The sequence below is a fragment of the Gigantopelta aegis genome, chromosome 13, assembly GCF_016097555.1.
Source record: "Gigantopelta aegis isolate Gae_Host chromosome 13, Gae_host_genome, whole genome shotgun sequence".
NCBI lineage: Eukaryota > Metazoa > Mollusca > Gastropoda > Neomphalida > Peltospiridae > Gigantopelta > Gigantopelta aegis.
The window spans coordinates 37,810,025-37,836,438 of NC_054711.1; the positions used below are offsets into that span (position 1 = coordinate 37,810,025).

Genomic DNA, 26,414 nt, shown 5'->3' on the forward strand with positions numbered 1-26,414 from the left:
GCTAACACTTTGGCAGGAACAACATATGTACTCTGGCCAGAAGGAATGATGGTTAAATAATTTTAAAGCTAGTGTCGATTATTAAAGCATAATAAAATTATACTTTTCAATGTTTTCTGTATGTTATATTAAAAATACTCTACACCAAATAATTATTTTAATACCTACCTTGAGTTTCTGCCAGAGGGTGCAGAGGGTAAACTTATATGTATGTACTAAAAAATCTCAGAAATTAATATATATATTTTTTCGATAGATTATAGTAACATAATTGCTGTTTAAAATTTATAAAAGTGCATGAAATAAAATGTTCAATAAAAAAAACATTTCAAACCTATAACCACCCAATATACTCCTTTGAATATATTTAGTTTTTACAGGCCTGTAGGAACAACTTGAGGGGGGTGGGGGTGGGGGGGAGGGCACTGACGGACTGGGTATAAATTCTACATCAGATTTGGTTATGATGGCAAAAATTAATGTGATAAAGAAAAGCTCCCCCCCCCCCCCCCCAGTTCCTATGGGCCTGTTTTATTACGTACCCTCAAATTATTTTCTGGCAGAAAACCTGGTACCTTTGGTAGAGGTTGAAACAATTGGTCGTCTAATTTTCGACTGTTACCATAAAATAATATAATTAATCACTTTTGGCATCTAGCAATTTAAAGCACAATTAACAATAGTTACCACCTGGAATAAGCATTATATATTATTTTGTTTTACCTGTAATATATACTCTTCAAAAGAAGAAACGCAAAACCACATTGTCGTAACATTTGGAGAATTGATTTAATTATTGAATGGTGAGTCCGATAATTACCAAATGTTGCAGGATTGTTCACAATTCACTCTAGTCCATTGTGAGTAAGTGATAGGACACACCACCAAGGTCAAGGTCATCTGGAGTCAATACCGGGTGTGGCCTCCGCGTGTGTTGACAACTGCCTGGCACCGCCTGCCCATTGAAGCAACCAGAGTACGGATGACGTCCCGGGGGATGGTGGCCCACTCGGCCTGCAAGGCTGCTGCCAGCTCGGGCAGGGTCTGGGGCTGTGGTTGTCGCTGTCGGAGGCGTCGGTCCAACTCATCCCATAGATGCTCAATTGGGTTCAAATCTTACGATATCGATGGCCAAGGAAGGACATTAATGTTGTTGTTCTGTAGGAAAGCCGTTGTGAGACGTGCTGTGTGAGGCCTGGCGTTGTCATGTTGGAACACTGCGTTGGCGTTGGCCATAACTGGAACGATGTGTGGCCGGAGGATCTGGTCAATGTAGCCCTGTGCATTCAGGTTGCCCTGCACGTGGACCAGGTCAGTTCTGCCAGTGTGTGAGATGGCTGCCCACACCATGACACTACCCCCGCCGAATCTGTCCACTTCCTGCACGCAGTTTGCCGCATAACGTTCACCACGACGCCTATACACGCGACATCTTCCATCATGACGTCGGAGCAGAAATCGGGACTCGTCACTGAACCACACCTGTCTCCATCGCAGTTGAGGCCATTGTCGATGAATCTGGCACCACTGCAGTCGGAGTCGACGGTGTTGTGGTGTTAAGATGACACCTCGAACTGGACGACTGGCACGAATTCCTACCTCACGTAGGCGGTTCCGTACGGTCTGGTCGGATATCCTGCGCAAACCTGGTATTGCTGCGGCTGTGGAGGTGGCAGTAGTCAATCGTTCCCGAAGGTGGCGTACCCGGATGTAGCGGTCCTGCCCGGGGGTAGTGACCCGTGGTCGACCGGATCTAGGGAGGTCACGTGTTGATCCATGTTGCTGGTAACGGTCCCACAGTCTGGAGATGGTGCTTGGGGACACATGGAATGCCTTGGCAACAGCCGTTCTGGATTCGCCTGCGTCTAGTCGGCCGATGGCATTGTTTCTCTGCGGTTCACTGAGACGTGGCATGTCCTGGATTGTCAACTGTCGGCCAGATACAGAGGCCAGGCAAGCGAACACCCTGCACTTTTATACTGTCGGTGTTCATGTTGCACGTGCAGACAACGCACGTGCAGTGGTGACATGGTTTGCACGTGGCTGCGTTTTTGCGAATATTCACATTTTGGAACTTTATTGTACAGTAGCTGCGTTTTATCGAATGTAACCGTGGGAATGTGTTTGGGACATGCAATGACCTTATATTCACAAAGCATGAACCGGTAGGAAACATAAAATCGGAGTTATAACCCATTTGTACCCTTTTGCGTTTCTTTTTTTGAAGAGTATATTTTACCTGTAATATATTTTCATCAGGACTCCCTTCTTCCTCCATGAATGATTAAAGAAAATAACACTGGATATATTGTAATTATTTTTATTTTATTCCAATATATAACAAATGTGTTTTATGTCAGTATGTGGAGCAAACTACCTGAAACAGTTGATTTGAAATCATGATCTTTATTTATGCAAAGTAGTAAAAATTTAAAACATACATTTTCTTCCTAGAGTGTGTGATGGAGAACAAGCCCCTAGGCCCGCCCCTCCCCAGTTCCTACGGGCCTGTTGTATTTTATATTAATAGATGCAAAAACTACATAATAAAGTGATTGTCAGTATGTGGCAACAGTATATTTTCCAACATTTCTGTGTTTCTGTACCCGGCTGTGGACAGTTTCGGCAGACTGGTAACACATTTTCTTAATAATTAAAAATTCACGGCTTAACCAAACACATTAAAACTTGGAGGGTAACTAGTTGCTTTGGTGAGGAGGGGACGCTTTTTGCAAATTTGCGAAATCGGCCTCTGGAATATCCACTGACGTGTCATATTTACATCTATGCTGAACAAGATTTATGATGAAATATTATTATTGTGTGCTTTTCTTCTAATTAGGTCCATTTGCTTCAGTTTACATTAAAAATGTCATAAAAAATTATTTAAAAAAAAATGCTTGTATGCTAGTCTATGACTGTGTGGCTTCCTCGTCTTCGTCGGCAGTTGATTCATCCAAATTTTCGTCTAAGACAACAATTCCAGGATTAGGGACAAAGTCTCTGATAAGTGGTTCAAACTGATACGGTTTGATGCCATTAGCACAAGCTGGACACAATTCTTCGTCACTCGAATCGCTAAGTTCGTCCATGCTGCTTGGTAGTTTCTTCAGTTTTCCTCTCATCGATGACGTCACGGGTCTAGCTCATCAATTGTCGACAGTTTCCGGCAAACATCGGAGATCGGCGAAAAAAAACCCCAACCAAGACTGGCACGCTTAACTTAGTTAATAAGGCGAGCGCGGTAGTTGCGTGTTGTGGTTTATGACGGCAAATAATTCATTATGCCGTATATATTATTTGGTGTCCGGTCTCCTTTAAACATGCACATATAATGAGCAAGGAAATTGATTTTCCCAATTCTAATACATACATATCTCTCTTTCTCTCTCTCTCTCTCTCTCTCTCTCTCTCTCTCTCTCGCTCTCTCTCTCTCTCTCTCTCTCTCTCATAATACACTCACACATACACAGGTTGACATTTTGACAGAGATACCACATTAATGGTGACATTTTGTTCACTGACATTTTGTCCATTGACATTGTGTCTGCACACCGGATTGGTCTACCTGGTGGCAATGGGTTTCCTCTCACTATATATACATACATGTATGTATGCGTTTAAACCAAGTGCGTCTTTTCAGCCTATATGTATTGTATGACTCAGTATTACCCAAGTGTCTTTGCTGCAGGTACATATATATATATATATATATATATATATATATATATATATATATATATATATATATATATATATATATATATACATACATACATACACACACACGTATATGGTTATATATGGTACACAGTAAAACCTATCTAAATTTGACAACTTTAGACCTCAACATTTTTCTAGTTTGTAAAGGGATCTGGTAAATGCAGGGTTTGTATTTTGGTCATGCATATAGATTATTACATACATATATTATTAGATTGTAGATTATTAGATGAGTGGGAGTGCCATACAGAATTTATAAAACAAGTTTTGGAATTTTTTATTTCCCAAGCGAAGGCATGACCAAAATTAAAACCCTGCATTTACCAGATCCCTTTACAAACTAGAAAAAAACCATGTTGAGGTCCAAAATAGCCCAGTGGTAAAGGACTTGCTTGATGCACGGTTGGTCTGAGATCGATCCCATTGGTGGCCTATTGGGCTATTTCTTGTTCCAGCCAGTGCACCATGACTGGTTTATCAAAGGTATGTGTTATCCTGTCAGTGGGATGGTGCATATAAAAGATCCCTTGCTACTAATGGAAAAATGTAGTGGGTTTCCACTATCTAGAGACCAAAAAAAAATATGTGCCAGTTTTATTAAGATCACAGGGTATTGTGTGATAACCTGCCACCCCTAAAATGGCCATCCTGCTTTATTACTGTAAATAATTCTGTAAAATCCTTGTCATGATTAAGTAGACTTTCCCATCTAATATCACAAAACTGATCAATTACGTAGTCCCAAAGAAAAGAAAATTATCACTTGGGTATCATGAGTGGTAGTTTTTGCTCCAACGTACCCTACCAATAGGCCAAATAATATCCATTTCATTCTATTAATACAAAATTGAAATATATTCAGTTAAATAGTTTATTATATTATCAAGTTATTTACGTGGTTTTACAGATCAGGTTAATGAAAGCGAAGCGCCTTGTCATAACTTAGAGCATTTGTTTACACTATGCATACAGGAGATGGTAGGAGCTGACGTCACTTCGCCCCAAGCTGTAGTACCGGATACCATGAAAACGAACAAAATGGCTGCCCCCAGTTAGCAGAAATAATCAAGTTTTTTCTATTAACTAAAATTATGCGTTTTTTAATTTTTTAAAGTGTCAGTATGTGTTGATGGTCCATATATACATCTTTCCTCAGTTTGTGTAGGTGGTTTAATTAATATATATAGATATATGCAGTATTGATTAAAATTGATCAATCTGATTAAAATTAGCTCTACTGGTCTACCAGTAGATCTAACAACATTGCGTGGACGCCCATGTCCAGGTGACATTTCATCTATAAATAACAATTTAAATATCGACCAATTACACTTCGCCTTTTATAGCGTTAAATTTGGGAGCATACAAATTCTAGAAATATCGGGCGAGACTATTTATGCAATAGGCAAACTTGTTTGTCTATTTCAACATTGAAAAATAGGGGGAAAAGTGAAGTAATCAACTCTGGATTGTATACTAGTATAAACAGATTTTATGGCTATACCATCACAGGTTTTTTTTCCATCTTGAAATGAATTTTATATAACATTTTATGTTGAAATTAGTTTCCGGCATACTTCATAATTCACCCGAATCATTTCGTATACCCTCGGCATAATCCCGAATGTTTTCAAATTCTTTTCAGAATACTGGCATGATTTTGCAAGTAAGATTTTGATTGGTCGAATGAAAGGTCAGCTGGACATAGTGGAGCTGTAATAGTGGAGCTAATTTTAATTAGATTGTTCTTGACTAGCACTAATGTCTAAAATATAGCAATGTGGATGGTTATTTCAATACATGGTTGAAATTAAAATAGAGAGCAAATGAGCTGCTCTCGCATATATAGTGATAATATTACTTATGATATTAATAGGCTACACCTAATAGTAATACAGTAAGGGATCTGTTTTATGCACTTACCACTAGGCAGGGCAGTACATTCCACCACCTTTGATGAACTAAAACTAAATTAAACTTCCATTAACATGTAGTTTGATATACACCGTAAAATATTTTATGACACATCACCAGTTTTAGCTCAGATTGGTAATAGTTTGTGACATAATGTGGACATTGTTTGTGTAAAAACTGTATAATAATAATAATATCTATTCCCAACAAATTAATGCACACAATTTATATTTGGTGTATATTTGTTATACAATATACACTAGACTTTGAAAGTATTTTTGGATATATAATAAGAACTTTGTGAATATAGATTTGGTCTTTGAACTACTCAGTTTGTGTAGGATTTGTGTTGTATGTTGAGACCAAACAGTCCGTATCATCATTCCATCAAAACGGTTTTTCTTGTAAATAATTTCAGCAAACAAAATATTAAGTCAAACAGGTGCATGTGCAGGAAATTGTATAGAGAAAGTCTAGACTGGTTAGTGGTGTTTTTAGGGGAGGGGTCGGGTCGTGTGTCCCCAGAAAATACATTGAAAAACCCCTATAATATAGCAAGTGGGGAAGGGAACTGTTCTGATTGGAATATTACATTTTTATTCCTCCCATCCTCCTACACTTTTTTTGTGTGTGAATAATTTCAGTTTGGTTTAACGTAAAAATAAAAATAAAAGTGTTTTGGAAAGAACAAAAAAATACAATTTTTGTGTGCAAATTATAAATCAATCAGCTCAGAAATAAATAATTTGCAGTAAATTCCATAGGATGAAAAAAGGTGTTTTCTGTGGGACGAACTATAGTTTGATATACCAATAACCAATTGAACACAGGCTATGCAACTTCAGGTAGGCATTTGGAAAGACAGGGCTTCTAGAATTTTTATAAAATCCACTAGCCATGGGATCAGCGATTTTAAAAGTTTACTAGCCACAATTAAAAATTCATTTGCCGTACTTTACTAAATAATAGTAATAGTCAGATATGTCACCTAAAAAGTGAGAGACAGCTAACACTAACATTGGGTGGTTGAGGTGAGGACAGGATATTCATATTTACATAATAGACTTAACTGCAACATTTGATATATTATTTTCACTAGCCATCAGGCATGGCAATAGTAGTTATTTACTAGCCCAACATTGAATATCACCAGCCATGGGAGTGGGGCTACCATAATCTAGAAGCCCTACCTTTGCATGGCAATAGTAGTTATTTACTAGCCCAACATTGAATATCACTAGCCATGGACGTGGGGCTACCATAATCTAGAAGCCCTAAATGATTTATTTAATTACACATTCAACACATTTTAATTACAGAACTTTGTATGGTATCAAACATATTGTGAAGGACCACACAGACAATGAGAGAGGCAACCCGCTGCAGCCACACACTGGGATACGCTTTCCTATTAACCGGCCTCAGTGGCATTGTGGTTAGGCCATCTGTCTACAGGCTGGTAGGTACTGGGTTTGGATCCCAGTCGAGGCATGGGATTTTTAATCAGATACTGACTCCAAACCCTGAGTGAGTGCTCCACAAGGCTCAATAAGTAGGTGTAAACCACTTGCACCGACCAGTGATCCATAACTGCTTCAACAAAGGCCATGGTTTGTGCAATCCTGCCTGTGGGAAGCGCAAATAAAAGATCCCTTGCTGCCTGTCATAAAAGAGTAGCCTATGTGGCGATTGCGGGTTTCTTCAAAAAAAAAACCACAGTGTCAGAATGACCATGTTTGACATCCAGTAGCCGATGATAAGATAAAAAATCAATGTGCTCTAGTGGCGTCGTTAAATAAAACACACTTTACTTTTTTTTTTACTATGAGCTTTAGAATTATTTAGTATAAAGTTACATGCCAGCTAGGTCTGAGTAAAACTGGTATGGTGCCATGCCTTAATATTTAGCTCTTTGTTTTTAAGTTAACCTTTTGACAAAATTAATGAATCTCTATCATAACTGTGTGATTTTCTTAATCCTAACCCTAAACCTAACCCATTTTCTTTCTGGGGGCAGGATTTAGCTCAGTCGGTTGAATGCTCGCTTGAGGTGCTTGCATCGCAGGATCGAACCACCTCGATGGATCCATTCAGCTGATTTTTTTTTTCTCGTTCCAACCAGTGCACCATAACTCGTCAAAGGTCATGGTATGTGCTTTCCTGTCTGTGGGAAAATGCATATAAAAGATCCCTTGCTGCATTAAGAAAAATGTAGCGGGTTTCTTCTAATAACTACGAGTCAGAAATACCAAATGTTTGACATCCAATAGCCAATGATTAATTAATCAATGTGCTCTAGTGGTGTCGTTAAACAAAACACACTTCTTCTGGGGGACAATGAGTGCATGCAGCACACACATTGTAAATACTGTATTCAATTCCGTAGCACCATACCCAAAAATGTCTTTCTGGCAGAAACCCTGCAGGTCTATCTATATCTGATGGGGAGGATGTAGCCCAGCGGTACAGCGCTCACTCAATGCGTGGTCGGTCTGGGATTGATCCCCGTTGGTGGGTCCATTGGGCTATTTCTCGACTGGCATATCAAAGGCCGTGGTATGTACTACCCTGTCTGTGGGATAGTGCATATATAAAAGATCTCTTGCTTCTTATCGAAAAGAGTAGCCCATGAAGTGGTGACAGCAGGTTTCCTCTCTCAATATCTGTGTGGTCTGACGCCATATAACCGTAAATAAAATGTGTTGAGTGCGTCGTTAAATAAAACATTTCCTTCCTATATCTGATTTTACACTGCATGCAGTGAAATAGCTTTGACTGCCTACGAACTGCTTTGAATTGACTTTGAGCAAGTCTATGTGATATCACAGAGCATGAACATGCAGTGGAATACCTTTGGCTACATGTAAACAGAATATGTAAGAGGAAATCAGCACTGAGGAAAGCATGTCAGGGTTATTGGGAAATTCCTTACCTCGGAGCACCATGACCTTGGAGTGGTAGCCACCAGAGTAGTGTTTACACGTATGTGTGCTTTTACATGAGGGTGTGTTTTTCGTTTAACGACGATGTAGCCCAGTAGTAGAGCACTCGCTTGATGTGCGGTTGGTTTAGGATCGATCCCAATGCACCACGACTGGTACATCAAAGACCGTGGTATGTGCTGTCCTGTCTATGGGATGGTGCATATAAAAGATCCATTGCTACTAATTGAAAAGAGTAGCCCATGAAGTGGCGACAGCAGGTTTCCTCCCTCAATATCTGTGGTCCTTAACCATATGTTCCGAAACCATATCACTGTAAGTAAAATGTGTTGAACACAACGTTAAATAAAACATTTCCATTTCAAACATTTGGTAATTTTTGACATGTAGTCTTAGAGAGGAAACTTGCTACATTTGTGTCCATTAGTGATAAGGGATCTTTTATTTGCACCATCCCACAAACAGGATAGCACATACCATGGCCTTTGATATTATATATGTACCAGCTGTGGTTTCCTGACTGGAACACTGACGGGGATCGATCCTTGACTGAATGTGCATCAAAGTGAGCACTTTACCACTGGCATACATCCCACTCCCACCAACAAATGATCACATATGGAGTGGGTGGCTGGGGGGGGGGGGGGGGGGGGGGAGGGGTTTTCAGTGGTTTCCAATGAATGAATAAATGTTTAACAATATATACGACACCCCAACACAAAAAATACATGAACAATATAGTGTTCAACAACATGCAGTTTCCAGTATGAATTATTGAAAATGTTCAGTTTTACTGTGAAAACAGCTGTGGAACTTGGTATATTTGTGACAGCATTTTATTCTTTATTAGATATTTATTGTAAAAACTTCCCAATTAAAATAGTATGGATTTAAAGGTGCATTCTCAAACTGGCATGCCTAAAATCAAAGGTCGTGGTATGTGCTATCCTGTCTGTGGGATGGTGCATATAAAATATCCCTTGCTACTACTGGAAAAATGTAGGGTTTTTTTTTCTAAGAGTAAGACTATATGTCGAAATTATCATGTTTGCTATCCAATAGGCGATGATTAATAAATCAATGTGCTCTAGTGGTGTCAAAAAACAAACTTATAACAAATATACATGTATAGAAAGAAAGAAATGTTTTATTTAACGACGCACTCAACACATTTTATATACGGTTATATGGCGTCAGACATATGGTTACGGACCACACAGATTTTGAGAGGAAACCCACTGTCACCACTTCATGGGCTACTCTTCCGATTAGCAGCAAGGGATCTTTTATTTGCGCTTCCCACAGGCAGGATAGCACAAACCATGGCCTTTGTTGAACCAGTTATGGATCACTGGTCGGTGCAAGTGGTTTACACCTACCCATTGAGTCTTGCGGAGCACTCACACAGGGTTTGGAGTCGGTATCTGGATTAAAAATCCCATGTCTCGACTGGGATCCGAACCCAGTACCTACCAGCCTGTAGACCAATGGCCTACCACGACACCACCGAGGCCAGTCAGTCATCTAAATGCACACAGCTAACACTAATGCAAATGGTGTCACTTATCAAAATTACGTCATTGGCAATCACGTAATTTAAATAATAGTCAATGAATGTTTGCATTTCTTTTTCAATACATGTATATGTCTCAGTGAAGTTCACACAAACAATACTACAGACATATTTAAAGCTAAACAAAACAAATTCAGATATATGTATTGTTAAATTATGCATATAAATTTAATTATAAGATTAGACTGCAGTTATGTTTTGGTTCATGCTACGCGAAGTCATACAGTGTGGTGCACATCAGTTTTTCAGTTCATACTTGCATGAAACAAAACATAATTGTGGTCAGTTCTTAAATAAGACTGTTAATTTTTGACAGATTATAATTTTTATTTAATGTATATATATTTAAAAAATATATTTGACCCACACAAGTACACACACACACACACGCACGCACGCACACAAACACACATACAAACACACACATTGGGTAGAATGTACATGCACGTAAAGAGACAATGTCTGTGTTCCGTCAGCCCTATATTCCCTCAGCTCTACGTTCCCTCAGCTCTGTGTTCCGTCAGCTCTGTGTTCCGTCAGCTCTGTGTTCCCTCAGCTCTGTGTTCCCTCAGCTCTGCGTTCCCTCAGCTCTATGTTCCCTCAGCTCTGCGTTCCCTCAGCTCTACTTTCCCTCAGCTCTACGTTCCCCCAGCTCTGCGTTCCCTCAGCTTTATTTCGCTCTATGTTCCCATAGCTCTGTGTTCCCTCAGCTCTATATTCCCTCAGCTCTATTTCCCTCAGCTCTGTGTTCCCTCAGCTCTGTATTCCCTCAGCTGTATTTCCCTCAGCTCGATGTTCCCTCAGTTCCGTGTTCCCTCAGCTCTATGTTCCCTCAGTTTCGTGTTCCCTCAGCCCTGTGTTCCCTCAGCTCTATATTCCCTCAACTGTATTTCCCTTAGCCCTGTTTTCCCTCAGCTCTATGTTCCCTCAGTTCTGTGTTCCCTCAGCTCTATTTCCCTCAGTTCCGTGTTCCATCAGCTCTATGTTCCTTCAGCTCTGTGTTCCCTCAGCTCTGTGTTCCCTTAGCTCCATATTCCCTCAGCTCTGTGTTCCATCAGCACTATATTCCCTCAGCTCTGTGTTCCCTCAGCTCCATATTCCCTCAGATCTGTGTTCCCTCAGCTTTGTGTTCCATCAGCTCTATATTCCCTCAGCTCTGTGTTCCCTCAGCTCTATATTCCCTCAGCTCTGTGTTCCCTCAGTTCTGTGTTCCCTCAGCTCTGTGTTCCCTCAGCTCCATGTTCCCTCAGATCTGTGTTCCCTCAGATCTGTGTTCCCTCAGCTTTGTGTTCCAAAAGCTCTATGTTCCCTCAGTTCTGTGTTCCCTCAGCTCTATTTCCCTCAGTTCCGTGTTCCAACAGCTCTATGTTCCCTCAGCTCTGTGTTCCCTCAGCTCTGTGTTCCCTCAGCTCTACGTTCCCTCAGCTCTATTTCCCTCAGCTCTGTGTTCCCTCAGCTCCGTGTCACCTCAGCTCTATGTTCCATGTTCCCTCGGCTCTGTGTTCCCTCAGCTCCGTATTCCCTCAGCTCTGTGTTTCTCTCAGCTCCATGTTCCCGTGTTATCTCAGCTTCGTGTTCCCTCAGCTCCGTGTTCCCTCAGCTCCATGTTCCCGTGTTCCCTCAGCTCCGTGTTCCCTCTCAGCTCTGTATTCTCTCAGCTCTGTGTTCCCTCAGTTAACCCTAACCCTGAGGGAACATAGGGTTGAGTTAACATAGAGCTGACATAACCCTAACCTTGAGGGAACGTAGAGCTGACCCCCATGTAAATGCCAGATAATTCTTGTTGAATATATTTTGATGTAGACATCAAGTAATTAATTTTAAAGGTGAATTAATTGTCTTTACAGGAAGTACCAATGAGCTGAACAGCCTGGTGGAAGACAAGGAAGTCGCAGCACGCGCCGTAGCGTTTGTCGTCAACAGCACGCGCAAAGGAATTGTACCCCTGTGTGCTGATGTGGCAACTCTTCTGCACACCAAGCGACGGTTTGTAAATTGTTGTGAAAATTAATGTAGAATTCTCTCTCTCTCTCTCTCTCTCTCTCTCTCTCTCTCTCTCTCTCTCTCTCTCTCTCTCTCTCTCTCTCTCTGTGTGTCTCTCTCTCTCTCTCTCTCTCTCTCTCTCTCTCTCTCTCTTTTCTTTCTCTCTCTCTCTCTCTCTCCCTCCCTTTAATTTTATTACTTACAAATTACACATGCAAAACAAAAGCATTTTTCTGGTTGAATCTTTTACATTATTCATCAGATCAGTAACAATATAACCTTGCTTTAAAAATTTGTATGAACAGACACAATAACGGACAAGGTAGAGAAATAGAGAATAACGTAGATAATTGGCTTTTATCCTGTGATGGTTTCAGTGAGGAACTCCACGAAGCATTAGATTATTGGCTTTTATCCTGTGATGGTTTCAGTGAGGAACTCCACGAAGCATTAGATTATTGGCTTTTATCCTGTGATGGTTACAGTGAGGAACTCCACGAAGCATTAGATTATTGGCTTTTATCCTGTGATGGTTTCAGTGAGGAACTCCACGAAGCATTATGGTTACAGTGAGGAACTCCACGAAGCATTAGATTATTGGCTTTTATCCTGTGATGGTTACAGGGAACTCCACGAAGCATTAGATTATTTGCTTTTATCCTGTGATGGTTTCAATGAGGAACTCCACGAAGCATTAGATTATTGGCTTTTATCCTGTGATGGTTACAGTGAGGAACTCCACGAAGCATTAGATTATTGGCTTTTATCCTGTGATGGTTACATTGAGGAACTCCACGAAGCATTAGATTATTGGCTTTTATCCTGTGATGGTTACAGTGAGGAACTCCACGAAGCATTAGATTATTGGCTTTTATCCTGTGATGGTTACAGTGAGGAACTCCACGAAGCATTAGATTATTGGCTTTTATCCTGTGATGGTTACAGTGAGGAACTCCACGAAGCATTAGATTATTGGCTTTTATCCTGTGATGGTTACAGTGAGGAACTCCACGAAGCATTAGATTATTGGCTTTTATCCTTTGATGGCTTGGAGAGCAGAATTCCTCATTCATCTTGTAGTAGTACAGAATAAAGTTGATAATCGACAGTATTAATCTGTTATAACTTTATCCTGCAATTCATCAAAATGAGTGAAAAAATTAAATTTATTCTCAATTTGTTCCATCAAGCGTGTTTCAGAATAGTGTCAAACAAGATATATGACATCGTTCTTTTAACATGATAAATTTATCACATCAAAAATAGATTTACTTTGGCCACATCATTCTAAGCATCAGAAACTTTCACAAATGCTTATTTCATTCAGTTATCGATTGCACAAGTCTAGTTTTACTTAAGGGCAATTCCACATTGGAGAGCTCAGATTGGTAAAAAAAAAATTGCTGAAACTGCATCAAAGTTTTTTAATTGATGTAAAAAGAAAAAGAAAAAAGTATTTTTTTTATCCTTGTCACCTTTTTTGTGTAGGGAGTTCACTTTCATAAAAAATAGTGGTTCTACTGAAGTGTATTTTTTACATCATGTTGTTATGGAAACATAGTAATGAATGAAATCCATCTTTTCTTTTTGAGAATTATTAACTTATTGGCTTTATTTTGCCAATTATTTAAGCTCATATGTTTAAAATTAAAACTAGAATGAAATATAGACTGCACATCTTATGCTTATAGGCATGCAGGAGATGGCCCAAATTTTTTATAAATAACATACAGAGCATTTGGATGAAAAATGGCCACAGCTTCTTTATTAAAATATAATAAATGACATGTTTTATGATGAGTGGACATACATATATTTTCCCGAACATCTGGGTACTACCCCCTGGTGTTGAGCCATAGCAGGGCAGTTCTTCTAACATGCACATGCATAAGTAGGGCTCTCATACTGAGTATCTATCGACCACGGCATTCGACACAACAGCACCTTTAATTACTCCCTAGTGTAAAACATAGTGGAGTATACCATATAGATGGGTTTATTGGCCGGTGATGTCAAAGTACTGTGCGTGGCCATGTGTAGAATCACGTGATCAGTCCGCCATTAAGGGACAATAATAACATGTCAAGGCATTGCATCTGGGTGCATTTTCAGTATTTATTACCTTTTTAGTACATTTTTTGAAAGCAATATCATATCAAAGTTCGTGGAAGTGTGTTAATCATTAAAAACGTAACTAATAAAGCATGTATATATACATGCGAATATAAAAGCATAACGAATAATTTAAACTTATGAAAGAAAATGTAATTTCCCTGAACACTTCTATAGCCTAATATATTGATCTTTAAAACAATATTTTTAGCCTCAGCTGACGAGGGTGTCAGATGACACCCCTCCCCCAGCCTAAGCACCTGTTTGTTTGTATTTGTCTTGGGCATCACCAGTAAGTGTCAAAGAGGTTCGTTTTGTAATTAACTAGTATATAGAAAATAACTAGTATATAGAAAATAGAGGTGCATTTTCGGGGTAATTTATTTTTGTATATTGTGGATGATTAATTTTTTTTTTCTTCCAAGAAACAAAAGATAATTTTAAAAATATATATTATAATTATAAAATAATAACATAAATTAATTAATTATATAATTTTTTTATTTTATTATTATTATTTATTAATTAATAATAAAAATAATAAAATAAATAAATAAAATAAAAAATAATTGTAAAAAAAAGTTTGACGAAATGGGTTGGGGTGCGATTTTCAACGTGACATGCATGCGTGTTATGTCAGTAAATTATTTATTTATCATAAAAAAAAAAAAAAAGAGATAAATATTTAGCAGTGTTAACTGCGCCCCACTTCAACCACATGATCACATCTGGAATATCCCAGAGCTAATAATAGTAACAGGTAAACGTTGACATCTACTCTAGATCTAAGTTCAGTCTTTCTGTTTTTTAAAATGGTACACCACTTTTTCTACAAACGTACATAATTGAAATACTTTTCTATATTTTAGGATGCATTCAGTAACGTTTCACTTAATAACCATCAAAATTATTTACACTTATGTGTGTTTAATTTATTCCCTATGCTTTTGTATTGACGTGTATAGGTGCTTTATTATTTATGTTTTTTATCATTCACAGATTTCCACCGATATTGATATGAATATACAATCTTTAAATGAGGTTGAATTATCCGAGAGACTGGTTCCAAAAAAGTTATAAAGACTGAAATTGCACCCAGCTGCAATGCCGTCACATGTTATTGTTGCGTGATTTTCACTCCCTTAATGGTGGCTGTACAGTTGCGCCATCTATCGACGTCATAAACTGCTGGGTGACAGTTGGGAAAAACCCGTCTATAGGCATGCAGGAGATGGCCTAAAAGTGCTCTAAAAATTACATGAAGTGGTAACTATCGTACTACCAGCTAATTTTGGATTATTATGAAAGTATGGGTCCTGGTTAACTCCTGGGTAAAAATTACCCAGAATACCTGTGGAGGAACATGGTCAAATGACGTCATCAGTATGGCCACCTCGATTTTGATAGTTTTGCATCTAGTTCCAATAGTCTTTATTCTCTGTAGTTCCTTGACATTTTAAGCCTGTACAAAGGTTGGAAATGTTATAATACAGTTTGAAAACAACATTTATAATTTTTTTGGTATTAATAAATGTTTAAACAGTAGAGAGCGCTTTCAATATGGCTGTCTCCGGGCCAATAATGCTGTTTCTTAGTGATGATGAAGTAAGATTTACTAAATTTAGTAGCTTGTTTGGTTATAGCCACTACAATGTCTTGATTACTATACAAATTCATTTTAAAAAACATTTCAGCCTAGAAATGCCAAAACGTTGTAACAAAGTATATCAGCAAATCAGAAATTGAATGATAACTAGAGTGAAATAAATCTATTCCAAACAAAGATGGTGCACAGAGTTACTATGTTTGTGCACATCATTTGTGATTGATGTGCAAAACCATTCAAAGTCTCTGCCACATGGCATTTTTATATACCCATCTATCATGGGTTGTATCATGGTATGGCATTGTCTGTCTGTCTGTCTGTTAACATTTTCTTGTCCAGACCATATCTTGCATACAGGACCATCAAACCTCACATGTAGGAACAACTTGGGATGGCAGTGTGTCGCGTACTATTACTAGGTCACTGTGACCTACTTTTCACAGTCTACTGCACATAACAGTAAATCCTTGTCCAGACCATATCTTGCATACAGGACCATCAAACCTCACATGTAGGAACAACTTGGGATGGCAGTGTGTCACGTACTATTACTAGGTCACTGTGACATACTTTTCAGTCTACTGCACATAACAGTAAATCCTTGTCTAGACCATATCTTGCATACAGATGCATACAGGACCATCAAACCTCACATGTAGGAACAACCTGGGATGGCGATGTGTCGCATTCTATTACTAAGTCACTGTGACCTACTTTTCATGGTCTACTGCGCATAACAGTAAATCCTTGTCCAGACCATATCTTGCAAACAGGACCATCAAACCACATATAGGGAACAACTTGGGATGGTGGCTGGTCCAAAACAAACTGTTCATCCATCCCATTGCAAACATTTCACATAATTAGACTTGAATCATACCTATAACATATTCATTAATACAGATATGGTTTTACACCAAACTTCTGATGGGCTTATCATGTACCTCACCGGTACTCTTTTTTTTTTCTCAAGATAACTGATACTATGGTAATATTGGTAAACATTGTACTGTTCGTAATACCAGATATGAACCCAACCATCCAGATGTAAAAGCTAGATGATCTTGTCTTAAAATTGGTGGTCTGTTTGTCTGTTCTGTTTACCCTGGCTATAAAACTAAGGTCGACGACAGTCACTTTTCAGACTCTTGTTTTGGCTTCATACACAATGAATAAAACATATCCAACAGTAATTTTTTTATAATATATATTTGACAAAAGGTACTTTTTATTTATTTCATCTTTTAACACTTAAAATTAATATTTTGTCCAGAATTATGAAAAATAAAAAAACATCGACCTGTAAACAGCGTTGTCTGCTTGTTATAGAAATTTGACAGGGGTCATGGTTAGTAGACCAGTTTTTATTTTAATGTGGCGAAGCATTGCAATAATACAGCTAATTTTGAATTTGAATTATGTCAGTATTCCAATGACAATAACACTAAACTGGGTACATGACATTTCCATATTAAGAATGCTGGGAAAATTCCAATGCAAAATTGCTATTGAATGTTTTTTGTTTGAACATTACTAATGCACCTGAATGTGTTTGAAGAAAATCTTGTGATTAAAAAATTGTACCTTTTACGAAATATGGATTTCAAGTGAAATTATATAGAGGATAATAAACGAGTTACCAGATATTATCAAATTTATGTCCCGAGTGAAATAATTTTCAGTTGTCACGAGCTTTAGCGAGTGACAAATGAAAATTATTTCACAAGGGACATAAATTTGATAATAACTGGTACCGAGTTTGTTATTCTATTTATTACCTCAGCTATTTTTTCTCTAAAAGCCTTTATTTTTGACGCACATGCACGAAGGCCAACCTGTATAGAAACGATGTAAACCACTTTACACACTGTTCTGAGAATTACTATAACGTTGTAATTTAATCATGTTCAAAGATAATTTAAAAAAACACAAGTTCTCTTTATTCTGCTTCCAAATCTATAATGAATTGCATTAAAATAACATTTTGCTATTAATTTAATACCAAAAACAGAGACCCCTAAAGGCAAACTCTTTACACTACATGACGTTTGTCAAATCGTGATGATGTCATATTTAGTACCGACAAAGTTATTGGTTTGTAAGCGTCAAATTGTCCAATAGTATTGTTCGTTAGACCAATGCAGAATATTTCTCACTGAGAAAATATGGAAAATATTTTCCCTGTTATGAGTGACCGCTGGGGTAATAAGGTAAGATATGCTATATTATATATATAATTTATTATGTACAAAGCCAAAACAAGGGTGTAAAAAGTGACTGTTGTTGGCCTTAGCAAGATATTTGTGGGCCAAATTATTGCAAATTAAGAGAATCACTATCTTGTTACAAAACAGAATTTGGAAAATTTGTGAGGCCAAACATTAAGACAAAAATTGTCTCGAATGTTCCAATATGATCGAGATACTGCCTGCATTAACCTCAAATGGATAGGCATTCAATGATAATCTTTGTTGTGAAACATCAGTAAGTTTAGTTAACCACTTGAAATTATACTAAACTACATATAGATGTATTCCATCATATACAGTGAAACCTATCAAAACCGGACCCTCTGTAAACTGGAATCCTTTCAAAATCAGACATTTTTTGCAGTCCCCTTTTAAATGTCTGTACAGAAATGAACCTCTCTAAACCGGATACCTCTTAAAACCGGATGTTTTGCTTGGTCCCAAGGGTATCCGGTTTAGGGGAGTTTCACTGTAATATCATAATAAGCTACTATCAACATAAAAAGTCAAAATTCTGCAGTAAACAGTTTGGCATAATGCATAAAGGAGCGTTCTCATTACGCGATTAGTTGTACCGAAAACATACATTAGTTGTCAGTGTTCGAGATTAAAAGTTTTGAGCAGTATCCCAGATGGATACTAACAATTCAAAATCTGGTATCCCACCTGAGAATTTAGTATCCCACTTTAATGAAATTCATAAATAACATCATAACAAATTTGGACGACACCGTTCTCGTTCCCAATCTATTGCTACACCGCAATCAAAATCGCAGAATTCGTGAAATTCGCAATCAAACGGAATTGGCAAAAAGATTTGCTGCATTTATTTTTGCGTAATATTGGCATAAATTAATATTTAACAGTAATCAATAAGTGTTTTTGACATTATTAACGATAAACCTACCTGTATCAATTTTCTGCAGATGTGGAATCGATCAATATCTCAAATAAAATTTGAAGGGAGGAAACATCCAACAAGAACAATAGCGATTTAGCGGTTCCCAGCATTAGACCGAGTACGAGTTGGGGGAGATATTGTTACGGCATAGCATTAGACTGAGTAAGAGCTCAAAAATACTGTTACTTAACTTCACCAGTAAATGACGACTCACTGTTTCAACAAAAAATAAAAATGCATGATTAAAAAAACCAAGAACCTTATATGGTATCCCGGTAGGATACTGGGTTCTTGAAGTCTGGTATCCAAAATTAAATTCTGGTATCCCCGGGATACTGGGATACCGTTAATCTCGAACACTGGTTGTACTGTGAGAACATACAAATCGGAGCGTATTTAGTCTTACACGACAAGTTGTGTCGGAATCGTACCGATTAGAACATGTTTTATTTCACATGGCAAATCATAAGCTCTCCACCAATCAAATCACATGAAAGTTCAATCATTCAGTTTTGTCAACTCTGGGGTTTTTTGTTTTGTTTCTAATCATGTCAAAATGTCTGGATTTCATGGGTCCATATAAAACCTATTATTATCCAGATGTGGTCAATAGTTGTTTTGTTAAATAATACCATCAGTAAATTGTTTACATTCATGTTTTCTTTATTTCAGAGAAATTTCTTATGCACTTACATTTCCGGCAAAATATTTTTAAATTGACAAGTTGTTTTTGATGTCATGGAATCTTATGACATAACGTCTTCCCACACACATGATACGACAAATCAAGAGTTCAAGAATTTACACAAATTATCAATGCTTACAGGCCTGCTTCAGGGCTCAAATGTACAAATTTGTCTCCCACAGCAATTGTTTTATAAATTGCCATGGGTGAAGTGACCCACCAAAGGTACAAATGTTATATACTGGCAGATAATATATACCAGATGTATCCTGGACTTGTCGAATTCCATCCCATTAACAGAAAAACGCTACTGTGCATGTTCAATCCAACATCCGGATAAATTTAACGACATCATTGTTTACCTTGTCTAATACAAAGTAAAATAATAATTTAAAAAATTGTAATTACTTACATTTGTTGTCAACGAATGTAAAATTTACACTAGTAAGTATATCTGTCCCATGTGAACGTCACAAACGCGGAAAGATTAGAAAGTTCCCTTTGTTTTTCTTGTTTTTTACAGTTTGTTTTAGATTTGCTTTTTTTTTTTTTTTTAGATGATTTGTAAACGGCCATGCCACTATTAACAGCTTTTCAAGTAGTCAATAATTTTTCATGAATATAGGAAAATGGTTTACAATGTTTATAGGTAGCTGAAAAAAGAAGAATCATCTTTTCTTCTACAAACAGTAAAAAATCGACTAATGTTGTTTCTCAATAACAATTGTGGATCTGACACAAACAGCCTTCCATACATCCACACATACACACACACACACACACACACACATGATTTTAATAGTGTCAGTCATGTGACTTTTAACTAAATATAGACAAAACTAATGCAGATGACAGTCATTAATGATCTGTCAAGTCTAGGCCAGCCTCAGTGGCATCATGGTTAAGCCATCAGATTACAGGCTGGTAGGTACAGGGTTCGCAGCCCGGTACCGGCTCCAACACAGAGCGAGTTCTTAAGGGATCAGTGGGTAGGTGTAAGGCCACTACACCCTCTTCCTTCTCACTAACCACTAACAAACTAACAACTAACTCACTGTCCAGGACAGACAGCCCAGATAGCTGAGGTTTGTGCCCAGGACAGCGTGCTTGAACCTTAATTGGATATAAGCACAAAAATAAGTTGAAATGAAATGAAATGTCAAATCTTGTCTCTTCATTTCTAAAGGTTTTAGTATATTTATAACCTTTGGATATGGTTTCTGTATGCAATAATAGAATTACTGCTACTGTACAAGGGACAAACACACTTTAAAAACTTTTTCCACCCTCATTTTCTATTTTGATCAATCAAGGCTTGGTTAGTTGATACATATGCAGTGGTATTAAAATGCATACTTACGCAGTGTGATTAGAAAGTGCGGAATTCGATGTGGAACGGAATTCGATAGTTTAGGATATACGTTTTTCCATTGTGATGCTCCCGACCTATGGCAATTTATATCGCAGTGACGGCAATTACCATCAGTGACGTTATTAAGTTCGAAGGAAGGAAGGAAATGTTTTATTTAACAAGGCACTCAAAACCTTCTATTTATGGTTATATGGTGTCAGACATATGGTTAAGAACCACACAGATATTGAGAGAGGAAACACCTTGTTGCCACTTCATGGGCTACTCTTTTCGATTAGCAGCAAGGGATCTTTTATATGCACCATCCCACAGACAGGATATGGACACGTTAATACAGTTCCCATTCCCATACCACAGCCTTTGATATACCAGTCGTGGTGCACTGGCTGGAGCTAGAAATAGCCCAATGGGCCCACAGACGAGGATCGATCTCAGACCGACCGCACATCAAACGAGCAATGGGATGTGTCCCACCCCCTATTAAGTTTGAACCCTGCTGCTTTCACAAAGGCAAACACTGGAACAGGCCAAAAACCCTACATACATGTACTTTACAGGGCTCGAACTTAAGAATTTGTTTCCCACGGCAATTTTTAAAAGCATTGCAATGGGTGAGACAGTCCACCGACGGCAATTTTGAGCCTTCCTATGGCAATTGTTTTAAAAGTGACATTTGCAACAAATAAACCTGACTGAAATGCTATCTTGTTATATGTAGACATCTTTTAAATGTGCAAATGTTAAATATTAGCAGATAATGTACACTAGGTGTATATATTTCGCCATTGTTGAGGAGCTTTTCCGACAGCACTAAAGTGCCATCGGTGATGCTCTCTACCTACGGCAATTTATATCTCAACGACGGCAATTGCCGGCGTTGCCTTCGTTAAGTTTGAGCCCTGCTTTACATATATTGTTGGTCAGTGCACGATAACCACTTAATTGTCTACATATGTCAGATTTAGTTTTTTTCGGACCATACACACATTGTAGCAAGTGGTGGTGGTGGTGGGTTGCAATTGCACCCATCCCCCCGAGAAAAGTGAAGAAATGTATTACTGTGCCTTGATTTTATTCTTGTATTGACACACACTTATTTTAGTTTGGTTGCGGCTGTAGCTGTACATTCATATTCATATATTGTGTGAACGAAACAAAATAATAATGTTTTTCTGGGTGGATGCAATATTTGTGTTATCTTTTGTTAGCCTTGAGAAGAAAGTCTATCAGTTTAAGCGTGAGAACGAAGCACTGAGGTCTTCTGCGTCGATCAGCTTCCGCACCAGTCATTCCACAAGTCCGACCCCTCCGTCCATCAGTTCGTACACTGACAAGTCACTGCTGCATGACCAGTCATCACAGATACAGGTACGTTCTATCTTGTCCAGTCTTCACAGATACAGGTACATTCTGTCTCGTCCAGTCTTCACAGATACAGGTACATTCTATCTCGTCCAGTCTTCACAGATACAGGTACATTCTATCTCGTCCAGTCTTCACAGAAAGAAAGAAATGTTTTATTTAACGACGCACTCAACACATTTTATTTACGGTTATATGGCGTCAGACATATGGTTAAGGACCACACAGATTTTGAGAGGAAACCCGCTGTCGCCACTACATGGGCTACTCTTCCGATTGGCAGCAAGGGATCTTTTATTTGCGCTTCCCACAGGCAGGATAGCACAAACCATGGCCTTTGTTGAACCAGTTATGGATCACTGGTCGGTGCAAGTGGTTTACACCTACCCATTGAGCCTTGCGGAGCACTCACTCAGGGTTTGGAGTCGGTATCTGAATTAAAAATCTCATGCCTCGACTGGGATCCGAACCCAGTACCTGCCAGCCTGTAGACCGATGGCCTGCCACGACGCCACCGAGGCCGGTAGTCTTCACAGATACAGGTACATTCTGTCTCGTCCAGTCTTCACAGATACAGGTACATTCTGTCTCGTCCAGTCTTCACAGATACAGGTACGTTCTGTCTCGTCCAGTCTTCACAGATACAGGTACGTTCTGTCTCGTCCAGTCTTCACAGATACAGGTACGTTCTGTCTCGTTCAATCACCACAGATACAGGTACGTTCTGTCTCGTTCAATCACCACAGATACAGGTACGTTTTGTCTCGTTCAATCATCACAGATACAGGTACATTTTGTCTCGTTCAATCATCACAGATACAGGTACGTTCTGTCTCGTTCAATCATTACAGATACAGGTACGTTCTGTCTCGTCCGGTCTTCACAGATACAGGTACATTCTGTCTCATCCAGTCACCACAGATACAGGTACGTTCTGTCCCGTCCAGTCATCACTGATACAGGTACGTTCTGTCTCGTTCAATTATCACAGATACAGGTACGTTCTGTCTCGTCCAGTCATCACAGATACGGGTACGTTCTGTCTCATCCAGTGATCACAGATACAGGTACGTTCTTTTTCGTTCAATGATCACAGATATAGGTACGTTCTGTCTTATCCAGTCATTACAGATACAGGTACGTTCTGTCTCATCCAGTCATCACAGATACAGGTACGTTCTGTCTCATCCAGTCATCACTGATACAGGTACCTTCTGTCTCGTCCAGTCATCACTGATACAGGTACGGTTTGTCTTGTCTAGTCATCACAGATACAGGTACGTTCTGTCTCATCCAGTCATCACAGATACAGGTACGTTCTGTCTCGTCCAGTCATCACAGATACAGGTATGTTCTGTCTCGTCCAATCATCATAGATACCAGGTACGTTTGGGCTCATCTTTAACAAAGAAAACTCAGGACATAAATTTGATGAAAACTGATTACTTGTTATTATGCGTTATATTATTAGTAAGTGTTTATGACAATTACATGTACCTGCAGAATGTGAGTTCAAAATGAAGAGAGTTCACCTGATTTTTGCAGGTAACTTGTTTGAACTTTGTTGTAGATTAATTACACCACTTTGTAATTGTACCCTTAGTGATGCCATATGTTTGCTTGATGTTTTTCAATATTTTACTAACATACATGTATCATGTTGTGAATGAATTATTTATTATTCCATGTGGTTAAAAATATCTGGGTTCATATCAAAGTGTTACATTCCACTAGAATGTAAAGTGGAGTGTAGCACCTCCATGTCATGTGATGATGTGAAACAATTAGCACACTAAACATTTACCAGTACATCGGTCAAACGAGTTCAGTGATATAAAATAAAATTGATTATGGCAGGCATCGAAATAAGTCGAGAACGGTCATTCAGGTTACCGGGAGGTTACCACATGTAAGAAAAGTCGAGAACGGTGATTCTTTCTTGACAAAAATTTCAACGAACAGTAGTTTTGTTTCCGAACGTACATCAGGCAGTGCATTGTGGTAACCTATAGGTTAGCAGGCTATATTTTGTGGTAACCTGTAAATGGGTTACCAGACACCATGCTTATTTTGATGCCTGTTATGGGTGATAAATAGAGTATTAAAATCACTTTCACATCATGTTTATATGTCTCTCGTGAAATAATTTCCATTAATATTGATTATATAAAGTCTTTGACAATTGAAAATTAGTCCACTCGGGACATAAACATGATAGAAATGGAAGGTTGATTTAGAAAGTTTGTTTTATTTAATGACACCACTGAACCATATTGATTTATTAATCATCAGTTATTGGATGTTAAACATTTAATAATTTTGATATAGTCTTAGAGAGGAAACCCGCACATATCATGGTCTTTGATTTACCATTTGTGGTGCACTGGCTGGAACGAGAAATAGCCCAATGGCTCCACTGATGGTGATCGATCCCAAACCGACCACGCTTGGAAGCTTGATTCATATCCTATTATTACATGTACTAATATCTTTTTAAAAAAAAATTTCTTTTTTTTTTTTTCTTTTTCTCAGGACCGGTCTCGTCCGTGCTCCCGCTGCAGTCAGTGTTCCAGTCTGGTTAGCAACTCTCCCAAGTTTGAGAAGACCTTCACCTTCAAAGGTCATCTCAACTCAGGCTCCAGTCACAATGAAGGTCAAGGTCAGAGGTCACCTCACAGGTCACCGAACATGGTACATGGGCAGATGAATGGAATCCTGACTAAAGCTTTGATCCATCACACACATGGGGCTGATGCGCTGGACAACGGTCAGACGAGCGTAAAACAACGCAAAAATTCTCTACCAGAAATTATATCTGAACCTGACGGACGCCTGAAGAAAATCAGGTTTGTTTTAGATAATTATCATGTTAGTACCGGCCTCAAAACATTTCCAGAATGATAGTTTTGTTCACACAGCTCTTCCTATCTGAGGGTGGGCGGGGTGTAGCCCAGTGGCAAAGCGCTCGTTCTCGATGTGCAGTCGGTCTGGGATCGATCCTTGTCGGTGGGCCCATTGGGCTATTTGTCGTTCCAACCAATGCACCACGACTGGTATATCAAAGGCTGTGGGATGGTGCATATAAAAGATCCCTTGCTGCTAATCGAACAGAGTAGCCCATGAAGTGGTGACAGCGAGTTTCATCTCTCAATATCTGTGTGGTCCTTAACCATATGTCTGACATCATATAACCATGTAAATAAAATGTGTTGAGTGTCGTTAAATAAAAGATTTCTCCTATCTGAGGTCCCCTGAGCACACCTTAATTTGATCTCAAAAGCATTTTTGGTCATCCATCACTGGCCTCGGTGGCGCAGTGGTTAAGCCATCGGACTACAGGCTGATAGGTACAGGGTTCACAGCCCGGTACCGGCTCCACCCCAGAGCGAGTTCTTAAGGACTCAATGGGTAGGTGTAAGACCACTACACCCTCTTCTCTCTCACTAACCACTGACCAACTAACAGCTAACCCATTGTCCTGGACAGACAGCCCAGATAGCTGAGGTGTGTGCCCAGGACAGCGTGATTGAACCGTAATTGGATATAAGCATGAAAATAAGATGAAATGATCATCCATCTAATATGATAACAGCGTGCCTCTCGCTGGTTATTGAATAGAAGCTGCTTTAACATTTAGACTACTGGTGTACTGTCCTGCCAATGGAAAGTACATTTAAAAGATCCCTGGCTGCTTTAGGAGTAGACTACACAGCAGCATCTTTGTGTGTCTCTCTTTGTGTGTGTCTCTCTCTCTCTCTCTCTCTCTCTCTCTCTCTCTCTCTCTCTCTCTCTCTCTCTCTCTCTCTCTCTCTCTCTCTGTGTGTGTCTATTTTTGAAAAAAAATCCATATTTAGTGGGTACAAGTTTATAATTTTACTCACATATATTCACATAAATGTTTTATAAATACATAAAATAAAGTTCATATTTGAATCGGTAAGTATTATTTTGGTGGGTTTTTATAATTTTATTGATACTTTAGATTGATTAAA

General features: G+C 38.6%; 1 protein-coding gene across 1 annotated transcript in view; it reads left to right on the plus strand.

Annotated features, from left to right (window-relative positions):
- LOC121387303 overlaps window positions 1-26,414 on the plus strand; it is a 57,774-nt gene that overhangs the window by 2,461 nt on the left and 28,899 nt on the right. Inside the window, exons 2-4 of the mRNA XM_041518325.1 lie at window positions 12,000-12,138; window positions 22,269-22,428; window positions 24,955-25,268. Coding sequence (XP_041374259.1) covers window positions 12,000-12,138; window positions 22,269-22,428; window positions 24,955-25,268 — 613 coding nt within the window. The remainder of the gene's footprint in view (window positions 1-11,999; window positions 12,139-22,268; window positions 22,429-24,954; window positions 25,269-26,414) is intronic.